Below are 26572 nucleotides of genomic sequence, written 5' to 3'. Positions count from 1 at the left end.
GAGCAGAAAGTTTAAAAAAATGTGGTGCTGTATTATTATTATTTTTCATTTTGTAGTAGCTCCCAGTTGAGGCGTTGATTTCCCTCAGGTTTGATTCTCCCTCAGCCATGTCTGAGTCCTGGTCCATCTCATCTTCCCCTTCTGAGAGATTTCAATCTCCTAAGGGGCCCGTTGGAACATCACCTAGAAGTCTCACCCTGGGCCATCGTTGTAATGTTAGGGACTAGAACTGCTAGAATGTATAACTTATGAAACCACTCAATACAGTGGTGAACATCCAGTAGCATAGATAACACTGAGATGGAAACCAGGTGTAGAACAATTCTAGGATCTTACCAGGAGGTCCAAACAGATCAGGGTTGAGATGGAGATGTGTTTGTCTTTTATCTTCAACCAGGAGGGACAGTTAAGTTACAAGTTGTCCTTGTAATTGCTTTGGTAAAATGCAAAAATACTTGTTATAGTAATAGTCTACCACAATGTATTGCACAATTTTGTGATTTACAGCGTCAGTCAGGTTTGACGAGCTGACAGCCCAGTAATGTTTGATGTTGAGAGCATAGTATATATATTTATTTGATGGTCAGTCCTTGTATTGCATCCATAGCTCTGTCTATGAATTTTAGTGATTACATTTGTTCAGCTCCATCCATCCCCTGCATTGTTGTTGTGTTGTTGTTGTTGTTGTTGTTGTTGTTGTTGTTGTTGTTTGAATACCAGATTGCCCCTTTAACAAAAGAGTGTATAGGAAGCATAATGCAGAGTTTAATTTCAGTCTGTGTAAGTGTTTGCCAGCATTGTGATAAAAACAAAACAAAAACAAGAATGAGAGATTAATTAAATGTTTTATTACAGTAAGCACCAGGGGGGTATTCCATCAACGTCACTAAAGGAAAATCCAGGCTTATTTTTGATAACTCTCGTGAGGAAAAAAAACAAAGGATCTTGGGACGGCAGGAGAAAAAGGAAAACATATGAGGATGAAGAAGACAAACATGACAGATCAGAATGTGTAGATGCTGGCAGTCCAAACTTCAGTCCCAAACTGACAATCTGAGAAAAATAACAGAAAAAGGAAAGTGAGAGAGGGTTTGCCTTTACACACACTGTTGACATGAGACAAGCACCTTTTTTTTGCTGAGCACCTCAAAAAGTTCCTGTTTCATACTCTGTGAGCAGTATCAGGTCTTGATCATTGTGGGGAGCATGGCGCGTTCTGGCCTGCAGAGGGAGCCAGACTGTTGGTGGGGGATGGATGACGGGCTGATTACGGACAGGTGTCAGTAATCAGACTCATTATCCAACTGGTCTATTTAACCTGTGTGTGTTTGTTCCCCCAGGAGAGTGAAGGAGGCGGGGAAAACCTGCCGAGGTGTTGGAGAGAGACAGAGAGACAGAGAGACGAGAGAGACGAGAGAGACGAGAGAGACGAGAGAGACTAGAGAGAGAGAGAGAGAAAGCGACAGGACAGGACGGCAGAGCCAGCTGAGTTCCGAAAGGGGAGTCAGCGCCGTTTGAAGTCGCCGCAGCGGATCCTGAGAAGGGAATCCAGTGGGCGTGACGGCCACGCGCTGCACCACTCGCTGCACTTATTCTTTATTATTTTGAAAGTCTCGCTCAGCACGTCAGTGACGTTGCTGAGCCGTGCTGTGCGTCCATAAACACGTTTGTACAGCCGTTCCTCTGTGCCGACCTCCCTCTGTGCCTAGAGACTCTTACAATCATATTTTATACAAAATTAAAGAACAATATCCTACTACCTCGTCTTCCCTGTGTGGACTATTTCTCACCTCAACCTTCTTTTCTCCCAGATTGTCATCTTCCGCTTTGGAAACAAAGCCGCCTCTGGGTCCTCCTGAAGGTCCTCTGTGAAATATACCCCACGCGCCATCCATTCAAGTCTCTGGTCTCTCTTGTGGGCAGCCCACATCTCATAGCGGTCCACCTCCTTCTGCCTCTTGGCACTTTTCTCCTGGGCTTTTTTCTCCTGGAACTTATTCCAGCGCTCCTCTGTCTTCTGTCTCTTCTTCTCCGCCTCTACAAGCTCCTCCCTCTTCTCCTGCTCTCGCTGGGCACGGGTGCGCAGCGTGTGTATGGCTACTGAGCCCATGCCCCCAGCCATGGCACCTGACAGAGAAAAGGACAATATCCAATGGTACTAAGTTTAGAATAGAATAGAACATTACGCTATACTGTATCTAACAATAGACTTGTTGTTTTAAAGAAATTGCTACAGTAATTGTCTGGGCTTACCGTTGAAGTACACCTGGTGCCTCTCCTCCTTCTCTCTCTTTAAGGTCCTCTCTATCTTCTGGTTGAAGTACACCTCATGCCCCTCCTCCTTCTCTCTCTTTAAGGTCCTCTCTATCTTCTGGTTGAAGTACACCTCATGCCCCTCCTCCTTCTCTCTCTTTAAGGTCCTCTCTATCTTATTGAGGTTGTGCTCCTATTATGCTCTTGAGCTCAAAGCAGAAATATCAGTCCTTATCATTACAGTATATCGACCACCAAGATGCTCATTATCAGTATTCATGCAAGAATTTTCAGAACTGATCTCAACTGTCGTCACTAGATTTGATAGATTAATCTTGAATGGAGATTTGAACATTCACATTAATAAGAAGGATGACCCCAAAAGTATAGAGCTCTTGAACCTAATGGACAGTTTTGGACTTACACAGCACATACATCAAGCTACGCATCAACATGGCAACACCCTGGACTTGGTAATAACAACAGGGCTGAACATTGATAACGTATCAGTACATGAAATGCCTGCTATCTCTGACCATTACTGTGTGTTTTTTGATACTAACCTAATCTTAACAAAGACTAGAATACAAACGGTAGTTCAAAAAAGACTCTTAGACACCAATGCTGAAACACAGTTTTCTAACATTATGAGATCAATTGAGCCATGCAGCGACGAATTCTCTTTACATGAGATGGCCCTAAATTTACACAGTACACTATCAACTACGTTAGATATTGCTGCACCCCTAAAGGTTAGGAAGCGGGCAACTGATAGAATCTCCCCTTGGTTGAGCAATACCAGTGTTAATGACAGCAAGAGGAAATGTCGGGCAGCTGAAAGAAAATGGAGGAAGACTAGGCTCACAGTTCACTGTGATATTTACAAAGACACGATGACTGCCTACAACAAAACAATACGCCTTGCTAGAAAGGATTACTTCTCCATGATTATTACAGAAAACGCTAGTAACTCTAGAGTGTTATTCTCTACTATTGACAAGCTAATCAACACTGCCCCCCCCCCCTCCGCAGCCGTCAGCAACAAAATGTGAAGAGCTTGCACTGTTCTTTAATAATAAAATAACATTTATTAGAGCCAGCATCACCCCTGACGCAAACATAGTCGACCTCAGGAAAACAAAAGCAGCAACTATGAGTGAATTCACCTGTATCACACTACTGGACCTCTGTAAGACAGTCTCTAAATCTAATTCCTCCACCTCCTGCCTTGACCCTATACCAACAGCATTCTTCAAGCGGGTGTTTGATAGTGTCTCAAATCATGTGCTGAAGATCATAAATACGTCGCTTCAAACAGGCATCTTCCCAGATGACTACAAAACAGCTGTTGTAAGACCGCTATTAAAGAAACCCAACCTCGACGCCGATGCACTGAAAAACTACAGACCGATATCCAACCTCACATTCATTAGTAAGATACTTGAGAAGGAAGTTTCACTACAAATAAACTCCTTTCTGAAAGAAAATAATGTCATGGAGGAATTTCAATCAGGTTTTAGAACATATCACAGCACTGAAACTGCTCTTACTAAAATAGTGAGTGATCTCAGACTAAACTCTGATGCTAATAAGGTCTCAATTCTCGTCCTATTAGATCTAGGTGCAGCGTTCGATACGATCGACCATGATATCCTAATCAATCGTCTCGAAGAGTTAGTTGGTCTTTCTGGCAGCGTGTTAAATTGGTTCAGAACATACATTACAGGGAGAAAGTTCTATGTCAAGCTTGGAGATCATGTGTCTGAGAAATATGACAGCGATTTCGGAGTCGCACAAGGGAGCTGCCTTGGTCCACTACTATTCTCATTATACAAGTTACCACTCGGGGACATCATTAGAGAGCACAACGTATGTTTCCACAGCTATGCCGATGACACGCAACTGTACATTTCTGCTGAACCAAATGATACTTCAGCTATAGACTCCATTACGAACTGTCTTCTAGCAAAAAATAAATGGATGAGCAATAACTTCTTGAAGCTAAACGAGGACAAAACTGAAGTCCTACTGATCGGCCCTAAAGCAAAGAGGGATATGCTGCTTAATAATCTAGGGAAACTGACATCATTGATTAAACCTGAGGTTACAAGTCTAGGTGTTATTTTCGACTCAGACCTAAGCTTCAAGTCCCATATTAACAAGGTGACGAAAACATAATTCTTTAACCTTAGAAACATTGCTAAAGTAAGACCACTTATAAACCAAAAAGATGCTGAAAAACGGATTCATGCCTTTGTCTCAAGCCGGCTCGATTACTGTAACACACTTTTTACTGACCTTCCTAAAATAACGACTGCAAGACTTCAGCTCATTCAAAACTCTGCAGCTCGACTTCTAACTAGAACCAAGAGGAGAGAACACATAACTCCGGTCCTAGCTACTCTGCACTGGCTGCCAGTAACATGTAGGGTTGATTTTAAGGTCCTCCTCCTTATATGCAAAGCCCTTAATGGGCGAGGCCCAAAGTACATTGCTAATTCCCTTGCCAATTATGCACCCTCAAGAACACTAAGATCATCTATCGCAGGTTTATTAGAGGTTCCCAGCAACAGTCAGAAGAAGATCGGGAGCGCAGCCTTTGCCAACTATGCCCCAAAGCTTTGGAACACATTACCCTTAGAGATCAGGGAAGCCAGCTCACTAAATATTTTTAAAAGAAAGCTAAAAACGCACTTCTTCAATATAGCCTTCAACTAGCTTATCTGCACCTGCCCACTGCTCATTTGCCAGCTATTACACTTTAAATATGTTACTGTCCTGGATACTAGATTTCAGGGGTAACCAGGCCCGCCGAGATCCAAGTTAGGCTTAAGGAAGGGACAGTAGGTCCTGGATACTAGATTTCAGGGGTAACCAGGCCCGCCGAGATCCAAGTTAGGCTTAAGGAAGGGACAGTAGGTCCTGGATACTAGATTTCAGGGGTAACCAGGCCCGCCGAGATCCAAGTTAGGCTTAAGGAAGGGACAGTAGGTCCTGGATACTAGATTTCAGGGGTAACCAGGCCCGCCGAGATCCAAGTTAGGCTTAAGGAAGGGACAGTAGGTCCTCCTGGATATTAAGGGGTAACCAGGCCCCGGTTGAAATACCCTGCAACCAAGTGAGAGGGAAGTACATTGCGGGTGGGGTAGCGTGTACCACAGGTGCAGGTCCCATACTAGCGTGACTACACTCACTGAGGGTGTAGTACATTGCGGGTGGGGTAGCGTGTACCACAGGTGCAGGTCCCATACTAGCGTGACTACACTCACTGGGGGGGCAAAAATAATATATAGTAGTGTATGAATGTATGACATGTAACACATAGTGTGTAAGAAATGTAAATCTTTACCTTTTATTTTGACTGTTTTCCCCTGCTTTTATATTCATTCTATGCTTGTATATGTTTTTATATTCACTTTATGTTCTTATCCCTGTTGTAAAGCACTTTGAGCTGCATTTCTTGTATGAAAGGTGCTATATAAATAAAGCTTTACTTACTTACTTACTTACTTCCACTTCTGGTTACCCAAGTTGAATATTCTTCTCCGGAGGCTCTTTTCTTTCTTCTGAATGGGACTCCCCTTATGTGTCTCCATGTCATTCTGTTCTTCATCTCTCTCTTTCTCTTGTGTTTCTCATCCTCCATCCTCCTGTCAGTCTACGTCTCTGTCTTCTTCTCTCATCACATTTTTCCACCTCTTTCTCTCTCTTCTCTCCATCCTCTGCAGACGAGATATCTATCCACCCCTTTTTGTCTCCTGGATACTTTTGCCCATTAGTACAACTATGTTGTAGCCCCCAAGCTTTCAAAGGATACTTCTTTGGCGCAGACATCTTTCCTATTATCCTTGAATAAAAAATAATCAGGGCATCACATTATGTCCACAAATGGCTTACTGTTTTCTAAGTCTGACATACAATAACGGTGTCTGAGAACAGCAAGTATCTTTACATGCAATGCAAAACAGTACATTGATATACAGAAAATGTCAAAAGACCTTTACCTCTCACTACTCTCTAACCTTCCCAGACAGAACCTCTCTAACTTCTCAGAGAAGTAGTATTTGCATTGTAATGAAGAATTGGTGGAAATAATAGTAGCTCTAATTGGGAAGTCGTACTGATTACATTGTTACCCCCCCCCCCCCCCCGCGTCAAATATGCAAATGATACACTAGTTCTGGCCAAACGAATAATGTCATATTTTCATATTATTATGTGTGACAAGTGGCGCGTTAATAGAAAACTGCATTTAAGGTCTAGGAAACTCAAATGAGCTACTGTAGGTTGACTTTAGCAATCGGCTGTAGTTTGAAAACTCATACGACTCAAACTGCTATACGGAGTGCTGTGTACCACTACATTAAGTTTGATCACACAAGCGTTGCAATTAAAGAATCCGAGGAGAAGGTCAAATCAAATCAAATTTTATTTGTCACTTGTGTCACATACAGTTGTAATAGACCCAAACGTTTTGGGTTCTTGCTCCAAGCTCAACAACAAGGGGTTGAGGTAGTGTCTTTATCCGTCGAATTCCCCATTTCAGCATATGTAGTCTGGCTAGAGCAGCCTCTCAACAGTGTAGTTTAAATAAAGGATAGGAATAAAATAGAATAACAACAATCATAATAAAGGTTAGGCCAGCCGATAAAGATTGTTCTTAAGGCCTGCTTTAAAAGGCCCAACAGTCTGAACAGCCCTTAGATTGTCAGGAAGAGTTCCAAATGCGTTACTATAAGGCAGTACGTACTAAATACATGTATATATATGTGCTGTATATATGCTGTGCATCTATCACTGACACCGCGGATGGTTAAACATCACATGATCCATATTCTAGAAGTGTTGCCGAGGTGTGTGTGTGTGTGTGTGCGTGTATTAAGGCTGTTTCCTCATCTCCTCTGTGAGTTTGATGGCAGCGTGTAGATCCTCAGAGGTGTGTGTGTGCAGGGTCACAGAGTGTGTGAGGGCTGTGTGTAACTCCTCTGGGAGGACCAGGCTGAAGCGCAGCAGAGCGTCCAACAGCTGGGAACGGCTGTTCCCAATAAACGAGTGCGAAAGGAACGAGGGAAGCCCTCCTTTTCCTCCCTTCAGAGTGTAGAGAGGGACTCTGACCATCCCCATTACCTAGAGAGAGAGAGAGAGAGAGAGAGAGAAATTTAATTTCAACCCACTTCCTTCAGAGCTTATCTCACAAATCAAATCAGCCAACACACATACACACACATAGGCACGCATGGTCAGATTCCCTGCTGCCTAAAAAGAAAAACACACAGACACACAGACACGCATAATCTCTACCTCCTGGCCGTGGTCTGTTGCCGTGGTAGCGGCTGCTTTCTCCACCTCTCTGAGTCGTTTCTCTCCCATCTTCTGAGCGTAGAAGTGAGTGATGAGGTGAGAGGACGAGGAGGAGGAGGAAGAGGGGGCATGACAGGATGTCACATGATCCTCCATGGACACAGGAAGCTCCACGCCCAGCTCTTCCCACAATTCCCTGCTAAGCCCCGCCTCCAGCGACTCCTCTAAGGGGTTAACTAGCCTGAGGGTTAAATGTCAGATAACAGCCACTGTACTTTAGCTGTCCATCACCCACACACACATAAACACACTCACACACCCACTATTATCTACTAGACTATATCTTCAAGAGTCCTCCTAGACAATAACATAAATACAGTTTCAGTCACACACTTCAGGCTCGATACTCATCCTATAGGACACACCCTCCTATGGACACACACTCATCCTATAGGACACACCCTCCTCTGTCACTCTTCATTACCCACTCACCCGCCAGGAAAACCCAAAAGACCGTCGAAGCGCATCTGCATCTGAGGATAGATATAGAGACAGTTACATAAACACACACACACACTGTGTATATATACATACACACACACACACACACACACACATACTGTATATATACACACGCGCGCGCACACACACACACACACACACACACACACACACACACACACACACACACACACACACACACACACACACACACACACACACACACACACACACCTCTCTCACCAGTATGATATGTTTGATAGGCACTTTTCCAAACAGCTGAGTGTGTGTGTCTGCATAAAGCATCATGTGACACGCATGTCTGCAGCCCGGACATGCCAACGCCTCCTCTCTGGACAGCTGTCCACTGGCCATCTGCGCACACGCACACACACACACATACACACACACACACACACGTCACACACACACACACACACACACACACACACACACACACACACACACAGAGAGAGAGAGAGAGAGAGAGAGAGAATCAGATAACAAGCCAATGCCTCCTCTCTTAGTAGCTGATGCAGTTTGCCATCAGCTTCTGCTTGTCAACAACAGAACACATAGAGACAGAGTCACAGACACACACAGACACAGACACAACAGTACACACCACCAATCTCTGAGTCTTCTCATCTCCTTGCTCAAGATTAGCATGATGCTCTCGCAGAATGTTGTTGGTGTCATCTTTGAGGCAGAGCACATCTGCCCTTCTCTCTTGTGATGTGAAATACAATGTGTCATGGTATTTCTCTTGGAGTTTCATCTTTAGCCATTTCTTTCTTTCTTTTCCCAAATTTCGTTGTTTGGTACCTGTACTATATCAATGACAATAAAGACCATTCATTCATTCTTTGAATAAGAGAGGCTCTTATCTGGTGACTGATCAAACTCCTGCAGCTTTTCGTGGACTTGGTCAAGCGTCATCACCCCATGCTCGAGTTCTGTGTCTAGCCATTCGCAGAATTCAATAAAAACAGCCTCTCGCTCATCATCAATTTTCTTCTGTCCTCTCTTTCTTTGTCCTTTATCTTCAGTCTTGGAGTAATGGTCTCCCCTCTCAAAAAGAAGTTTGCAGCGCAAATGGTACAAGGTTTCTTCTGCTACCAAGTCATGTATCCCTTCCAGACGTCCAAGGACTTCAGTGCCCCAGTCATCCCCACGACTCTGTGCTGTCTTCAGCAAGCTTGCTTTCAGTCTATCTGCAGTCAAATTATCAGGCACTCTATATCTCTTTCTAGCGTCTGCTGGATTATGTTTGTAGAGATGAGCGGGTTGGTTGCAAAGAATGCAAACATTCTTGTACAGAAGATGAACGGACTGTCTATTTGTAGAACTGCATCCAGTTGATGCACTGAACTCAGGGCTAGTGCGTCTTCGCTTCACTTTTGCTAGCTCTTTCTCTGCCGTTGCTGCTTCAGCTGACCTCTTGGTGACCTCGACAAACTTATTGTAAAAACCACTTTTACACTTTTTGTGGTACCTAAGTCTTTCCTTATTTTCGTCCTCCTTCATACACTCCAAAATCGTAGCATTCCCAACCGCTTCTGCCTGTTTCAATAAAGTAGAGTAGCCTTTAGGAGTTCCTTCTATAAGCCTCTCAGCTGGCATCTGCGGGCCTTCACAGATGAAGCACTTGAGTAGAGGTGGAGTAACATCTTCATCCATAGTACTGCAAGAATGAAAATATATATTTAATATTTAGTAGTTAGTAATATCAATATTTTTGTGACATTTAAGTCAAAATCTGTCATGTGGAGGAGGAATAGCTTTCAAATATAATGTATTGAGGAGGAAAATAAGAGATCTGCTTTACAGTAAAGAAAACAGCAAAAAAAAAATCTCTGAGGCAGTAGGCTACACCACGTCAACCTATAGGTAGGTAATGGAGCAGACAGCTAGCATTTAACAAAATAAATAAATCAGATGTAGTTTTTGGAGTGTAATACACACGTGGGAGTCTGACAACTAATGTTAAGCTGGTGATGACAACTTTTAGTGGGAGTTACCATTAACGTTAGCTAATCATGTTGCTTACTGTGGGTGCGTGGCGTCAGTCCGACCTCTCTTTGTTCGACCTCTCTTTGTTCCGACCAGTGGCGGCTGGCCGATAGAGGGCGCTGGGGCGCCGCCCCCACCTTCACTTCCTAGTTGCGATTTGTAAAAGTTTTTTTTTTAAATGAACATTGTTTATTCACAAAACGCGGCTGATATTCTGTCGGCGCCTATCAGCATTCATTAAAAATCCTCCAATACAATAAACATTTTTATCTGTGTGTGTGTGTGTGTAAAACTCACTGTTAAAATACATAGGGGGAGAACGCGGGGCGCCGGTCAATGCAATTCTATGCCAGGACGAATACTTTTCGCTTACACGTGAGCTGTAGCAGCGCTCCAATTGGCTGTCTCTATTTCTTGGCCAGGGCGCACAAATGTGCGTCCTGAATCTCCGGTTGTATTGCAGACAATGCATTATGCTGAGGACTTCCGGTTTTCCGGACTTCGGGCTTCCGGAGTATTTTAAATGAACATTCGTAATGTCTGTCTCTGATGTTCATGGTCAATTAAATCAGCCTATTTTGTGCAACTAATAATGTTCCCGCTAATGGGTTAACCAAGCAGCCTCGCACCTAACGTGCAAGCACCTATCTTCGAACTATTCATAGCAATATGCGGGTAAACACGGCTCATGTTCTGTCATCAAAGGTAAGAGTTGGTTTTCTTTAACTCAGCTGATGCATTACCTTGCTGTTGTTGTTTACCGAATGCTCCATCTGACTGTCACACTGTGATTGTACTTGTGTAAACAGTAACACAGACGGGGTGAATTTCATGAATGAAAGTGAAAGTTCTGTCACAAAACGCCTTTACGTATCCTCACACATGTTTAAGTGGGTATTCATAGCTTTCAGTCACGTGGTTTCTTCCCTAGCAACCACCAACCTGACGGGCAAAAAGTATCATAGCAACATGGCGAGTGGACGCAAACGGTTAATAAAATACAAAGGTTCCATCTCACAAAACATAATGGAATGTCAAAACTTTGACGCTCAATATCTCTGAACTACCCTAAACGGAGTTAGAACCTTATCATTCTAAACGGAGATAGAACCTTATCATTCTAAACAGAGATAGAACCTTATCATTCTAAACAGAGATAGAACCTTATCATTCTAAACGGAGATAGAACCTTCTCATTCTAAACTCACGAGTTATCTTCAGTTGATGGATTTGACTTAGGGGGCATTCATTTGAAGTAACGTAATGAACATACAAGTAACAACAACAGGTTAATGCAGCCAACCAGCCAGCCAAGCAAAGACCATGACTATGCCCAGTTTATGCATTATACACTCTAATATAATTGTTAGATTGCCAGGGTATTCGCTACAGGTTGTTGTATACATATACGTTTAATACGAAACTCGATCAACCGGGCGTTCGGGAGTTCTACCGCTGCTGGACGGAACTCCCGCTGACAGCGGGTCGAGGGGATATTTCTACCCGGGAATTCGCTCATTGCTGTGTCCACGGTGATAGGAGTGGAGGATCGACTCCATTCAAAAACTTTTCGATTCCCTGGTTTCTCCTCTTTCCGAACACGTTGGAATTTTTACCGTAACCCCCGGAGAATCAAAGTTATTAAGCCGCAAAGGGTGCCTCCTTGACCGGCTTTGACCGTGAATAACACCGGCTATGGAGGTGCTACAAACACAGTTTTAATTTCTCTAAATTCACCATCAGTATACGGTCATTTTGAGCCCTTACACACCGCGCTGACACCCCGAGAACATATACTTTTAATACGAAACTCGATCAACCGGGCGTTCGGGAGTTCTACCGCTAATTCGCTCCTTGCTGTGTCCACTGTGATAGGAGTGGAGGATCGACTCCATTCAAAAACTTTTGGATTCCCTGGCTCCTCCTCTTTCCGGACACGTTGGAATTATTTTCCTAACCCACGGGAAATCAAAGTTATTAACCCGCAAAAAGTGGGTTTTGCCCGTGGGTTTTGCCCGCAAAAAGTGCCTTTTGCCCGTCAGGTGGGCGTTTCCACTATGCTGTGACGTCACATGAAAGCTATGAATTGCGTGGGTAAAGTGAAATTACGTCTTTGTTTTGAGCGCCAGTGCGTGTTTTATGCGTGTGCACGCGGAAAAAAAAATCGTGCACGCGAAAGAGGACCCCCCCCGCCACACTGCTGTGCCAAATTGTTTTGCACCAGTCGCCACTGGTTCCGACCACTAACCACTAAAACCATAACCATAACCCTAATCCTAACCTTAACCCTAACCATAACCCAGTCCAACCACTTAATGTCCCTAGCCCTAACCCGAAACCCTAACCCCAACCTTAAGGCTAATGGTCGGACTAATGGGAGGTCGGACTAACGCCTGGTCCCCCTTACTGTTTGCAAGCAAAGTTATAACTTTTATGTTGAGTATGCAAATTAACAGTGTAGTGAAGTGAAACATTTCAAGTTGTAAGAAAAACATGTTGATATTACTTACGTATCTGAAGTTAAAAGCAATATATTGTGTCCGTCCATGATCCACAGAGTAAGAGGTTGTTGCTGCTGCTGGTGCTGTCTAATGTTGTCTAATGTTACCTGTTACCTCCAAACTTCCTCACTTTGAATGCCAACCAGCAATGGGGGTGGGGGGGGGGTTGGGGGTTGCACCAGGAAGTGCTCTTGGTGACAAATAAATGCGTGCAATCAACTCAGAATCATGAAAAATGCCTAGTTTGACCCCTCAAAAGTTACTCAAGTCCAATTTAAGCATTTTCGAATTTTCGAAAATCGGTTATCGGTACCCCAACTTTGAGCAGTTTTTTATGAGGTTTCCCACAGGAGTTGAATTTCAACCTTTTAGGACATGTTATTACACACCTTTAGAAACACATTGGTGAAGACATTTCTTGGTAACGATTTACTTCGCAGATTGGTCCTTTCTGGAGATCACCAGTTTGCGTGCCTCCTCCCACCATAACTGAGTAGGGTCCATCGCGCAGTTGGATACTTGCACACACTAGCAAGCAGGAAGCTTGGGGCTCATAGCTGTAACTGACAGAAGGCTCTATACCGCCACCCACTGGACTGGAGTGAAACACTTTTTATAACCATGATTCATACACAACGTTTTGATAAAATAAAGATTAAAGATGCTGAATCGACACATAGAATACAAAACAAAAATAGTATGGTTCAAAATGTGGTATGATTGTTATTCTGATTAACACAATGTGCAGCAATTAAGAAACACACAAACATAACATATTTCATATCAATTAATAGAAATGATTTGCAAGCCCATGGTATTCTCTTTTTCTCTTTAACTATTAGGCTAGTATCCCTAACACTATAGCCTAGTATAAAGCGTAGGTGACTGATGGTTGGTCAAAACAAATGGATAATGCCATCACATGGAGAGTGGAGAGTTACACCCTTTTACACCTACTACTTTTATCTAAAAAGAACCCAACAGATATATGCAGTGAGGTGTCCCTCAGCGCAGTTGCCTTGGGTTTTTATATTTGTACAATATATTTGCCACTTGTCATACAAGAAGCTAGAGAGAGATTGGAGGGGGAGAGGGGGGGTGGAAGGTTTATGGGAAAGTTGTATTTGTACTTGAATTTTGTCATTGTATTTCTCTCCTGTGTTTAATTGTTTGTTACCACTCCCTTGTATTATTCCCTGAAATAATAATAAAACATTGATCACAAAAAAAGAAGCATGTACTGGATGCTGATGACGCTCCACATGTCAGCACCTACAACCAGTGATCTCACTGAGACTATTGACAAGAAGTTACAATCAGTATCAGAATGAGTGCCTTACAATAAACTGGCCATACATTTAAAAGCTGAACTCCGACCTAGGTGTACACGGATGTTTCTCTGATTGGCTAATGTAAACACTGAGGAAAAGCTCCAACCAATCGCAAGCTTGAGGGGGAGACATTAACTTGTTCTGCTACTTGTTTTGTACTGTGTGTTGTCGGTGTCGGGGTTCATTCAATCGATCACCTTTTTAGTTCGGAGTTTTCTTCATAATCGCAGATTTGTTGAAGAACGGATAGCTCGCCTTGGGTAAGTGGAACACATTGTCTAACACGTGATGGCGTGTGGTGTGTAAAGTTCCTAGTGTTTAGCTAACACAGCTAAGATCTCCTTGGCGATCTGGTTGGCTGTCAACATGTCATATCTCGGGGCGCATAAAGCACATCTCAACAACATAAAGCACATTTCAACAACACGAGCACGTCGCTAGATCACTGTACCATAACGATTACCTCCTAAACGGCTGCAGTTTCTATTGTCATTTCTAGATGATTCAGACTCTGGTGCGAGCTAGTCTAGTGCTTGAGCAAAACTGTATAGTCACAGTTACAGTGCAAGTATTGACCTACTGATTTACCCACAGGTGAATAGACATGGCTGTGAACGGGATACCAGAAGAGGTGTTGATGGACACGGCTCTCATAAAGGATCTAATGGACGTAGCCAAGGACACCGCCCTCCTACATGGAGTTCTGATGCGCATTAAAGAAGAGCCCAACTCATCAGAGGTGAACTATTTCATGCGATTTGTGTACTTCAGACTAGGACCATATGTAACATCAGACTAGGACCACATGTAGGGGATTATTCACTGGATGGGACAGACTGAGTCAATTGCTTCGCCGGGGTACGAGGCAATACGGGAAACCAAAGAGGGATCCAAAAGATAGATAGATAGATAGATAGATAGATAGATAGATAGATAGATGGGTAGGTAGGTACTGTAGGTAGGTAGATAGGTAGGGATACAAAATATATATAGATAAATGGGGACCAATACAGTACCTGAAGGGAAATTAAGATTTTCCAGCAGCTCAATCAATCAATCCCCCCAAAAATGTAATGCAAATCCAAGTGCTGAACATAAAACAATGGTAATAAAACAATAGTAAATAAAATACAACACAATAAAACCAGGAATAAAAGATTAGATTAGATTGAGCTTTGTCATAAAGAGTTCAAGCACAATACAACGAAATGCAGTTTAGCATCCAAATAGTGATATAAGAACATGATATAAATTAAACAAGAATGATAGTGATGGGTAACTATACAATATACGGTATGTGCACGCAGAGGCAGTATTGTAAACATCAGTTTAGTTTAGAGGTATACAGTTATCAGCTATATATTGTTATGAGCTATACAGTGAGGTAGCTTGTACAGTGTGGTAGTTTATGTAGGCTACTGTATCAAATGTGCAGAAGTATAAAATAAGCTATATCAAGAGATATAGGCGATAAGAAGTAGGAGTAAAAGTGCAAGTTGAGAGCCTAAACACTAGATAAAAGCCAGGCTAAAGAGGTGTGTTTTAAGCTTTTTAAAAAGAATATCCACACTCTTGAGCCACCCTCAAGTCCTCCGGCAAGCCGTTCTATAGTCTGGGACCATAGTGGCTAAAAGCGGCCTCACCATGGGTCTTAGACTAGACCCTAACCCTGGAACAACCAAGAGACCAGTACCAGAGGACCTCAGGGATCTAGTGGGTACATATCTTAAAACCATGTCAGACATGTAGTCGGGAGCGAGACCATTTAGTGCTTTGTAAACCAATAAACCAATAACCAATCTTAAAATCAATTCTACAACTAACATGTAGCCAGGACAGCGGTTTTTAAAACAGGTGTAAAGTGTGCTCTCCTTCTGGGACTGGTTAACACACGAGCAGCTGGATTCTGAATTCTTTAGCTCACACCTACAGCAGCTCACACCACAAACAACAACAACAACAACAACAACAACAACAAAATAAAGTGATGGGGGGGGGGGGGGGGGGCAGACTGATGGGGGCCCTGGATGGGGAAAAAGGGGTAGGTGAGAGGTGTGAGTAGGATGGGGGGTGGGGGGGGGGTGCTGGTCTGGTAGCTGAGCAGAGCTGGAGGGAGGAGAAGGAGAAGGAGGACAGAGTGGAGAGTCGTTGGTGGAGCTGGGGGGAGGTAGACAACGAGCCCCTGAGTGAAACCTGTTGAAGACCTGTTTTAACTCGTTGGAACAGATCCAGATCTCCAGCCACTTGCGGGTCCTCACGCTGCTCCACACCTCTCTGGTGTTGTTGTCCTGCAGGCTGTCCTCCATCTTGGTCACGCTGCTCCACACCTCTCTGGTGTTGTTGTCCTGCAGGCTGTCCTGGCTCCATCTTGGTCACGCAGTAATTTACTTGAAAAGTACTGAAGTTGCCGTTCTGTAAATAACGGGACAGTGAAGCATGTTTTCTTGTTTTGGCTCAAATAATGACTATGAGGTTAAACTAGAGATTGTAAGCTTTTATGTAAGTAAGTAAGTAAGTAAAACTTTATTTATATAGGGTATTCTTGTACATTAAATCTGGAGATTGACTTGACGAGCCTTTCCACTTTTTGGCCCTGAAAAACACCTCTTGCAATCACTCAAACAAACATGATCATGATTTGTCTTATCTGTCCACAATACCTTTAAGGCTTCACTGTCCCATTACTTACAGGGCGCCCTGTATATTCAAAAAGGTCCCCCGCACCACTTATGGGGATATAGGGAAGCACACAATACAGCAAACAGTGAGAAGTGAAATCCGCCACTTGTGAAATGCTGATCCGCGACTCTGGACATGACTAGCGTGGGTGGTGTTAGTGTGGTTCAGATGAACAGCAGGTCAGCCATTTGGACCTGGTGACGGTGTTCAGGCAGGCGTGAGGAATGTCCAGCCATGCCAGGAATCTGTCTCCCTTTGAGTCCTGTGTTTCCTGACCGGATTGGGTGGGAATTTATTCTGTGTCAGTGGGCACTAGGGATGCTGGAAATGTTTTTCAGCATACAGTATTCATGTTTTTCCTATTACCCAGCAGCAACATCTCCAAATGTTACAGAGCAGAGCAGGCCCCAATTGAAATAAGCCAGTGGCTTTCTTGGGTTTTTATCCTTTTAGTTGACCTTGTATGTAATATGTACTTTCATGTACCTACTTCTGCAAACCTTCTAATAAAGTTTTCAATCAATCAATCAATCAAAGGCCAACATCTTCGCAATGTTTAATATTTCAGTCTTGTTGATGAAGACATTCCTAGTAGATAAGAGTTTATTGTCATAAGTGTGTTTGTTTGTTGCCGCCATTGGTGTGTGAATGTGTGTGTGAATGGATGAATGAGAGGCTGTTGTAAAGCGCTTTGGAGCAGCAAAAAAGGCGCTATATAAGCGCAGTCCATTTACCATTTACCATTTACCATTTGTACTTGTGTGTTTGGTTTCAGGTGGTCACCTACGCTCCGTTCACACTCTTCCCCTCTCCGGTGCCCAGAGCGGTCTTCCTCCAGGCGCTGGCCGTGCAGACACACTACAACCTGCTGGTGGACAGGATCAGCCAGGACAGCAGCTTCCTGCAGGAGGCTCTAGCCAGGTAGAGGAGGCTCTAGTCAGGTAGAGGAGGCTCTAGTCAGGTAGAGGGTCACGTACGGGGCGATGCTAAGTGGGATGCCTGGGACGAACCCATCCTGGTGCCCCATCGCTGAAGTTGAGATTTAAAACGGTTAGGGTCATGGTTAGGTAGGGTTAGGTAAGGGTTAGGTAAGGGTTAGGTAAGGGTTAGGTTAGGGTTAGGTTCAGGGTAGGGTCCTCCCAAGGATCGCACTTAGTATCTACCATCACATAAGAAATGCTGAATAGCTAGGCAGCCTGGGAAGGGATTTGGTGATCACAGCCATGCTGTGACTAGTACTAGCATGCTCTCTTACCCATTATTGCATTTATGTAGATGAACTGAAATAAAACCTTTTATCGGAACAGTTTAAAAAGTCAACGTTATTGATTTTCTGTCCCATTTAAGAATGTGTGTTATTACCGTTTCTCTTCACAGCACCATTGAAGTGGATGACTTCACTGGGAGGTTATTCAACATCTACAGACACGTCTTAGAGGAGGGGAGGACCCAGGTAGGATGGTTCTTTTCAGCTTAGGTCACCACGACAACACAGTCATCATGACAATCTGGAGTCTTTTTTCGACACTCGCATCCAGAATGAGGTGAAATCAAAGACCTTGTCCTCACTGGTGTGCGTGTGCGTGTGTGTGTGTGTGTGCCTTCAGTCCATAGTGGTGGGTCTGAACCGGTCTGACTACATGCTGGACCAGGACGGGGAGGGCAGGGCTTCCCTGAAGCAGATAGAGATCAACACCATTGCTGCTAGCTTCGGCGGTCTGTCCTCGCGCACGCCAGACGTCCACCGGTACGTCCACCAACCTTCACACTACAGAGTTAAACTAAACTGAGCTGAGCTGAGCTGAGCTGAGCTGACTTGGTTAGTTAGCCCCATATTTTCTGTAACAGTTAACAGTCAGTATAATAATAATAAAAATAAAAATAAATATTATTATTATTTATTATATTTATAAAGCGTTTTTTATTATATAAAGAAATGAAAGGTGCATATAGTACAAGATAAAATAGAAACAGACACAATAAACATTTTTAACAGAGACATTTAAACAACAAAAGCAAAACAAATCACTGAGCACTTTATTTTTGTTTGAATTCACTCAGGTAGAGATAAGATACTGTTTATTTAATGCAATGACCGGCAGACAGATGGGGATAGTGTGGAATAGGGGAATGGTTCTAGATCGTTCTGGAGCCAACTTGGATAAGATTTTTGCCTACGGTTCTTGTCTGTTCGAGCCTCAGAATGTATCTTAGAATGTACCTCTTGTGGATGATGTAGTCATGACAACTCCATGTCCCTGTCATCAGACACATCCTGAGAGTGGCCGGGCGGATGGAGGAGAGCAAGCGTATCCTGGACAACAACCCCGCTGAAGGCCTGGCCAGGGGGCTGGCTAAGGCCTGGGAGCTCTACGGGTCTGAAAGGTGAGGATGACCGTATTAGATATAATAATAATCATAATCATAATAATAATAATAGTTGTTTATTGTCATGCAATCAACTTGTCAGTCAATTGTCAATTGCACAGGGTCAGCCATAGTTGGCGCCCCTGGAGGGGTTAAGTGCCTTGCTCAAGGGCACATGTAGCTCCCTCCTGAGGCGAGGATCGAGATGAGTTAGGGTCTTCTTGTTTAGCCAATTTGTACTAAATGAATGAAAGTTGAACACAGTGCTGCTCTGGTGCTGGAGAGTACTACATGTTTCTGTCCCAGCTCAGCTGTGACGGACCTGATTCAGCTAATCAAGACTTTTGTATATTCGTTAATTAGTTCAATCAGATATGATACGACTAGGCTAGGACTAAAACCTGGACTCACTGCAGCTCTCCAGAACCAGGATTAAGTAGCACTGGTTTAAAAGCTACAGATAGTTCTAGATTGACTACAAATATATGAGCATTTGGAATACTGCTACCTTTATTAGTAACAGAATGGGTTTAAGTGGCCTTATGCTCTGTCATTACAGGGCGGTGGTCATGTTCCTGGTTGAGGATGTACAGAGAAACATCTACGACCATCGATATCTGGAAAATGAGCTATGGAAAAGGTAAGTACAGTAGGGTTGGGCGGTAATACAGTATACCATGGTATTTGAAAATAGAAACTGTGTCCGTTTCAATACAGTTATAAAAGAAATCTGCTGTGCCATGTGTGCATATATTACGGTACATGTGGGAAAACTAAGATTAGGTGCTAGGGTTAGGGGTAGGGTTAGGGGTAGGGTTAGGGTTAGACATGCCAGCATGTACCAAGTCGACGTAGCACCTAACCCTAACCCTAGTTTTCCCACATGTACCGTAACACATATACAGTATATAATTAACGCATTACGGGTGTTTGTCCAGCACCACTGTCTGTGTGATTGAAGACGCTATGAAAGTGATGACAGAACCTTTTGTAAACAATGTCATTTGTCAAATAAATTACTAATTCTTAATTTGTAATTTTTTAAAAGCAGCAATCATAATCATGTGTCACGATTTATAGCACTCGTCTGCCGTAATACGTTTTGCACTTTGTACTGGGGTGAGTGTCGGCAGGATTTCCCATACATACAGTCCCACCATAGTCTCATTATGAACCGGAAGTATTTTTAGTGCGTTTCTTTCTTTTTATTCTCAATGAAAAAATCCACCTTTCATCAGCCGCTGTCACAAATTCATCATTTGAAATTGGCGGCTCCCTCAAAGTCTCAAAGCCTCAAAGATTTTTAATTCCGTGGTAAATTTGGGGACGGTTTAACGGTGTCAAAAATTGGATACCGCCCAACCCTGAAGACCAGTGGTGCTCTGCCACGTACATTGTAATTGAGTCCGGTACAATATCACTGAACTGAGTAATTGAATGTCTTATCTAGGGACGGCACAGTAAATCAGCTAACGTGTTATGGTTAGGGTTGGGTACCGTTTGGGTTTTATCCGGTACCGGTACCTAACCGATACTTTAAAAACGGTACCGGTACCAAAACGGTACTTAATTCGGTACTTTTGATTTTTTTAAATGACATATATATATATATATATATATATATATATATATATATATAAATAATAACACGGTCGACAACATTAAACAGCTTTTCACTTTTTTATTGCTGAGGCACAATATATATTAGTTAAATATACACTCAAATTAAAATAAATGAAAATAAAACTCCTGAGCCTTGGGGACTCCATTAAGCTGGGGGTGCCTATCGTTGGTACTGATGTCGAATACGAGTACACACTTGTTCGGCAGCCCCTCAAGGACATCAGAATATTCTTAGAAAAGGGATCTAGTGAAGAGGCCTGCATAGCCCCCAGAACCAAGAGGAAATATAACTCTGATAAACTGGAGCCCTCCACCTGGTCAAAATCCAAACTCTGTTGCCGCTCAGCTACTACTCCTCCCCTCCTCCTCTCTGGTCCATGATGACATGAAGATTGATTTTTCAGACACAGTAGTAGGATAAGGACATATCTACATGATATATACATGATCTGACACAGTACCCGAATATCAGGAGATCCCCGATCATGTTGTCCACCTCGCAGAGCGCAGCCACACATCCGCGCAACGTCATCAACAGACGCGTCGAATCCTGGAGTGCACTGTCCAATCAAAGGCTTGCGTTCGTAAACTCGCTCTGAGAGCGTCGCAGCGCACACTGGGCCAGACGTCATAAGGGGAGCAAGTCATTTGATTGGACAGAAGGCATTCCACGAGTGGTGATCAGAATTCCAGAACGAGTTTACGGAACGCACCCATAAGTCGAGCGTCGCGTTACGCCAACCCGCTAGCGGAAGTTGCTATTAGCAACCTTCTCGTTATCCTTCCGTACTCGCTGCTTTCACTGAGTGGAAATTTAACAGGCGATGTGACGTCGCGAGATAGAAAAGTACCGAAATGAGGCACCGAAATCTCCTTTGCGATTCGGTACGGGTACATACCGAATGTAAAGTAACCGGTACCTACCGGTACCGATTTTCGGTACCCAACCCTAGTTATGGTACACTGCATCCCACTGTTGTTCATTTCAATGTGTCAGTTTTATTGCATCTGTCCCTACTCAAATAAACAGTTACTCATAATAATTTGGTATAATATTAATCGGTATGACTCTGACTGATTTCTCTGCGAAGTACAGTATGATACCGTCAACATGATTCAATTCGACATAGATTATTTCTCGTGTATGTACACTGATTTCAGAAAGTCAGCACCCAGCCCACTACTAACTGTTATTCAAGGTGTTGACAGTGTGATAGCTCTACATTTGGGTATTGTTCTTGATAACAAACTGTTTTGAATCCCATGTTGACGCTGCCTCAAAAAACGTCCAGCAAAGACTTTATTTCCTAAGAAAAGATTATCTTTTAACATTTCTACTGAGATGATGACGCTCTTTTACAGAAGTTTCATTTAATCTATTCTAACATTGTGTATTGCTGCATGGTTTGGTAACCTAAATCTATCCAATAAGAACAGACTTGGAGGTGTTGTTAAGGTGGCCAGTAGGATCTCTGGTGGTAGTCAGGCTTCTGGACATTTGTAACAGGCAGGTCCTTAGGAGGGCTGAAGCCGTATGGGTCTGCCAGGACCCTCCACTCCAGAGGGACTTTGAGCTTTTACCCTCTGGCCGTCGTTTCAGGGCTCCTGCTAGGAGGACTAAAATATGTTATGCTTCCTTCATCCCTAGTGCTATTAATATGATTAATTTGTGGCGAATATTTGCACACTAGCACTTTTTAGTACTTGGTATGGATTTCCATTTCTTTGAACTAGCTCAGCGATTTTATTGTGTTGATTACTGTGTTGTCCTTTTTGTATTCTGTCTGTGTTAACACTGGCTGCAAAACTAATTTCCTGAAGGGGGAAAATAAAGAAACCTTGAACCTTGTATTTTCTGCTTGTGTTTAGAAATGTTCCTGTTGTACGAAGGCGGTTTGAAGATGTATCTAAGACTGGATCCCTGGGTCAGGACAAGAGGCTGTTTGTGTAAGTTTGTGTCTCAGACAAAAGTACTTTTGTCTGGGACACAAAAACTTTTTGCCCACTTTGCCCAGTGTATTTTTAATTTCTTAATAGTTGTGTTACTGAGTTAACCAAGCCATGCTTTATGTCATGTTTATCTGATGTTCTTTACAGAGATACATGATTACATTTAATATCATTCTCATTCTCTTCTGTCAGAAATGGACAAGAGGTTGCAGTCGTGTATTTCCGGAATGGGTACATGCCTCAGAACTACACTGACCAGGTCTGAACATGCTTTGGTTGACCTCTTCTCTGAGTGCTACCTGACCTTCTAGAAGCTCTATATGTGATGCTCATCATGGTCCTGGAGAGCTGGAATTGGTCTAGGTTTTTGTTTAGTGCTATCACACCTGATTGAACTAATCAACTGATCTTCTAAACCGTGATGAGCTGAATCAGGGTGCGTCACTGCTGCGTCACTGCAGTACTGAGGCTCTCCAGGACCAGGAGTGAGGATCACAGCCTCACCAGTCAGGATGGAAACTACTATGGAACTATGGTTCCAACCCAGTGTTTCCCCTGCCATTGAACAGACAAGGCTAGATCTGTTCTGCCCTGGCTAAAACGATTAGGCCACGATAGGTGTTAATGGAAGATGTTGTTAATGGCAACGCTGGATAGTGATTTGGCAGCACCCCTTAGCTTCGAAGGGAAGCAAAGCTGGTTCAACCAAGCTCCCAGTAATAACTTTTGAGTATTCGTCTTTATGCTGCCCAGTTTAGTTAATCTCATGAATATTGTGTGCGTGCGTGCGTGTGCGTGTGCGTGTGTGCAGAGCTGGGAGGCTCGTCTGATGATGGAGCGCTCTCTGGCTGTGAAGTGTCCAGACATCAGCACCCACCTGGCCGGCACCAAGAAGGTCCAACAGGAGCTGGCCAGGCCCGGGGTTCTGGAGAGGTTCTTCCCTGACCAGCCCCAGGTCGTGGCCCAGATCAGGGACACCTTCGCCGGGCTCTATACCCTGGACATGGTGAGAGAACAACCGCTAACCCTTGGCCAATGTCTTTGTAAAAAAAGCGTGTTGTTTTCCTCATGTCCTTGTTTGTTCACCACAGGGGCCAGAGGGCGACCAGACTGTGGCGATGGCTTTAGCTAAACCAGACCAGTTTGTCCTGAAGCCACAGAGGGAAGGCGGGGGTAAGAGGAACCAATGACTTGTTTTTTTATTTTATTTTTTACTGATTTATTGCCATGCAATCGACTTGTCTGTCAATTGTTGGAATTTGGTATTTTTGCTCTAGGCACAGGGTTTAGGCACATGGTCAGACATAGTCGGCGCCCCTGGAGCAATTAGGGGTTAAGTGCCTTGCTCAAGGGCACATGCAGCTCACTCCTGAGGCGGGGATCAAACCAGCGAGCGTCCGATGGCTAGCCGGCCTCTCTAACCTCCAGGCTTGGAACTAGGAAACTCGTCGTACAAAAATGATACCCGAGTTTCCCCACCCGAGTATCACAACCAATAGGAAGTCCTTTATAATGAATTTTTAAATACCTAAAAAATAATAACAAAATAACTTCTAGGAATTTGAACCTTTTGTGTGGTTTCACGTGTTTGCAGGGAACAACATCTACGGTTCAGAGATCTGTGAGGTGCTGGGGGACGTGAAGCAGAACTCAGAGAGGACCGCCTACATCCTGATGGACAAGATCAGGCCCCGCCCCCTCCACAACTACCTCCTGAGGCGAGACGCGCCGCTCTGCCTCAGCACCTGCCTCAGTGAGCTGGGTGTCTTCGGGGCCTACGTCAGGTAACGTACAGTACACAAACCCACCTGTTCACAATCTTCTTACAATCAATGTCATTCGTAAAAAAAAATCGTGAAACCCAATTCTATTTTTTTCACTGATTTCCATTTCACTAACTATTGAAATGATGTTGTAGCCAGGGAACAGGGGAGGCTGGTGGAGGTAGAAATTGTGATTCGTTGTAATGCATGGAATGGATTCAGGAACGGTATCAAACGTGATTTATACTTCCACCAGCCTCCACTGTGTTGTACATGCAAAATGTCAGGCTTGGTTGAAGTTCATATGTGATACAGGCTAGGTTCATCCATGATGATGGAGGTGTTGTACATATAACTGTATAAGGTTTTTGTGTGTGTTTACCGACATTCTGTGTTTGTGTGTCCGTACAGGCAGGGTAAAGACATGATCCTGAACGAGTGTGTTGGTCATCTACTGAGGACCAAGAGTTCTGAACACTCTGACGGAGGCGTGGCTTCAGGAGTGGCAGTGCTGGACAACCCTCTCCTCATCTGACAACACTGCGCCCTCTGATGGTCGTAGTGGAACTGCACAAGAGGACGATCACAGCGAAAAGAAACAAACACAAGTGCACTTCTTTTGACCACAGGAAGAATTGCTGCTCTCTAGCAAATAAGGATGCACCGATACCGATACCAGTACTCGTACTCGTAAAGCTACTCCGATACAACCGCTCCCGCTACCACTCTACGGCAACATAACGTAACCTCTTGTAGGAGGTTGGCAGAGGAGGAGCTATGTCAACAGTTAGGAGATATTTTAGGATAAAACGTGCATCCCTACTATCATTTTTTTTTATGTATCCGTTTTATTTTATTTTTATCGAAGAATGGTTATGTGTGCTCATAGTTTTTTGGGGTAAATCAGTAATCAAACAGATATGGCAGAAAATCTAATAAAACACACTTGCGGATGCTGTGAAGTTGTGCTGAGATGTAACTGAGGAAGTGCATTTATCATGACTCTGTAGTCTGGAGTAGAACACATCCATGAAATCAATGTGCTATGATTATTTTAGACCAAAGGTGTGTATAGTAGATTATCTATAATATTTTATAGATAGAGATATTGAACAATCAAAGAGAGGATCGAAACTCCATACGATTTCATCTTGATGGAACTTGAAAAAAAAGAGTATGATATGTCAAAGGTATCAAGTTACCTTATCAGGGAAGTCTTCACAGTTAGTATCAGTAGAGTAAATATTAATGGCATAAATATATATGTATATATATAGAGAGAGAGTGATTGTTTGTCAGTGTTTTAAAGGTATGATTGAAATATCAGTAATAAATGGTTTATTACCGGACCTTTGAATTTCTGTATTCATTTAAAGAAGCAGGTCGTAGGTTTGTTTGCCATATAAACCCCTGAAATGGACTAGCCGTGTCTGATTGGCTAGAACTGCCCTGGCAGTAACAACCGAGCGTCGGATAGGACACTCCATTTTAGAAAGTGCTTTTCCAGACCAAAACTGTGTTTGTAAATGAAATATTTCAAGGGATTCTCATTCCCTGATTGCTGCAGCTTAAACGTCATAGTCATTACAAGCAATAGAAAGCTTTTAGAAAGCTTGAGTGTTACATGGACCTTTAAATGTATGATTGTCATCAACCAAGCCTGATTTAGGAATAATGTTAGCTTACCCTACGTGTGTGTGTGTGTGTGCGTGCGTGCGTGCGTGCGTGTATTATTGTGACGATTTCCATTGACCAATCAACGGTCTGCAGCGTCACAGAGTAGCATGGATAGCACCTTTCGCTCAGAGTCAGGAAGGGTAGCTAACATCAGTACGGGTACCACGGCCCGGTACGGCCCAGTTGGCAGTGGAGAAAGCAGAACAAAGCGGGTGCACAGGTTCTGGTCCGGGACGGGACGGTAGTGGAGCAGCGCACCATAAGTCAGTCCACTCCATTAGGAGTGGCATTAAGAGCTGACTGAAGACGCTTGTTTGTCAGGATGTTTATGTGCTCTAGAGAGGCTGCTCAATGCTGTGGCCTTGGAACACACACACACACACACACACACACACACAGCTCTCCTTAGAAAGCGTCACATCAGAGAGGACAGCCTAGCCTAGCGATCTAAGAGTGTGTGGTGGTGTGTGTGTGTGTGTGTGTGTGTGTGTGTGTGTGTGTGTGTGTGAGAGAGAGGGAGAGTGTGTGTAGATGATTGTCAATAGCATAGAACCATGAAGGAACGAGATGTGTGTCTCTCCACACTGTGTAGATGCTGCAATGGGCTGAATAT

The 26572-nt window shown here is 43.5% G+C and overlaps 2 protein-coding genes across 2 annotated transcripts; one reads left to right on the top strand and one right to left on the bottom strand.

The window, feature by feature from the left end:
• Window positions 1–6642: 6642 nt before the first annotated feature.
• LOC308160160 (U8 snoRNA-decapping enzyme) lies at window positions 6643–13071 on the bottom strand. Its single transcript, XM_080534050.1, has 5 exons — window positions 12959–13071; window positions 8299–8430; window positions 8047–8087; window positions 7555–7795; window positions 6643–7380 (listed from the first exon to the last, which is right to left on the bottom strand). The coding sequence occupies exons 2-5, from the start codon at window positions 8428–8430 to the stop codon at window positions 7132–7134; spliced, it is 663 nt and encodes a 220-aa protein (XP_080390176.1). The 5' UTR covers window positions 12959–13071; the 3' UTR covers window positions 6643–7131.
• Window positions 13072–14050: 979 nt separating this feature from the next.
• On the top strand, window positions 14051–25623 carry gss (glutathione synthetase). Its single transcript, XM_080533318.1, has 13 exons — window positions 14051–14160; window positions 14495–14639; window positions 17355–17500; window positions 17957–18032; window positions 18187–18326; window positions 18848–18964; window positions 19506–19586; window positions 22439–22516; window positions 22712–22778; window positions 23331–23525; window positions 23611–23692; window positions 24114–24303; window positions 24694–25623. The coding sequence occupies exons 2-13, from the start codon at window positions 14505–14507 to the stop codon at window positions 24815–24817; spliced, it is 1431 nt and encodes a 476-aa protein (XP_080389444.1). The 5' UTR covers window positions 14051–14160; window positions 14495–14504; the 3' UTR covers window positions 24818–25623.
• Window positions 25624–26572: the final 949 nt, after the last annotated feature.

The sequence above is a fragment of the Nansenia antarctica genome (genome assembly GCF_963989245.1).
Source record: "Nansenia antarctica genome assembly, chromosome: 6".
Classification (NCBI taxonomy): domain Eukaryota; kingdom Metazoa; phylum Chordata; class Actinopteri; order Argentiniformes; family Microstomatidae; genus Nansenia; species Nansenia antarctica.
The sequence above is the reverse complement of the archived record's forward strand: the minus strand, read 5'-3'. Positions and strand labels throughout refer to the sequence as shown.

Bases quoted from the DNA above. Each gene is read 5' to 3' on its own strand.
- LOC308160160 (XM_080534050.1), bottom strand. From the start codon at position 8,430: ATGGCCAGTGGACAGCTGTCCAGAGAGGAGGCGTTGGCATGTCCGGGC. The intron at 7,796-8,046 runs GTGAGTGGGTAA...TTTAACCCTCAG, and splicing joins CTTTTGGGTTTTCCTGGCGG to GCTAGTTAACCCCTTAGAGG. The intron at 7,381-7,554 runs GTAGAGATTATG...CTCTCTCTCTAG, and splicing joins CAACAGACCACGGCCAGGAG to GTAATGGGGATGGTCAGAGT.
- gss (XM_080533318.1), top strand. From the start codon at position 14,505: ATGGCTGTGAACGGGATACCAGAAGAGGTGTTGATGGACACGGCTCTC. The intron at 19,587-22,438 runs GTAAGTACAGTA...GCTTGTGTTTAG, and splicing joins GAAAATGAGCTATGGAAAAG to AAATGTTCCTGTTGTACGAA. The intron at 23,693-24,113 runs GTAAGAGGAACC...ACGTGTTTGCAG, and splicing joins GCCACAGAGGGAAGGCGGGG to GGAACAACATCTACGGTTCA.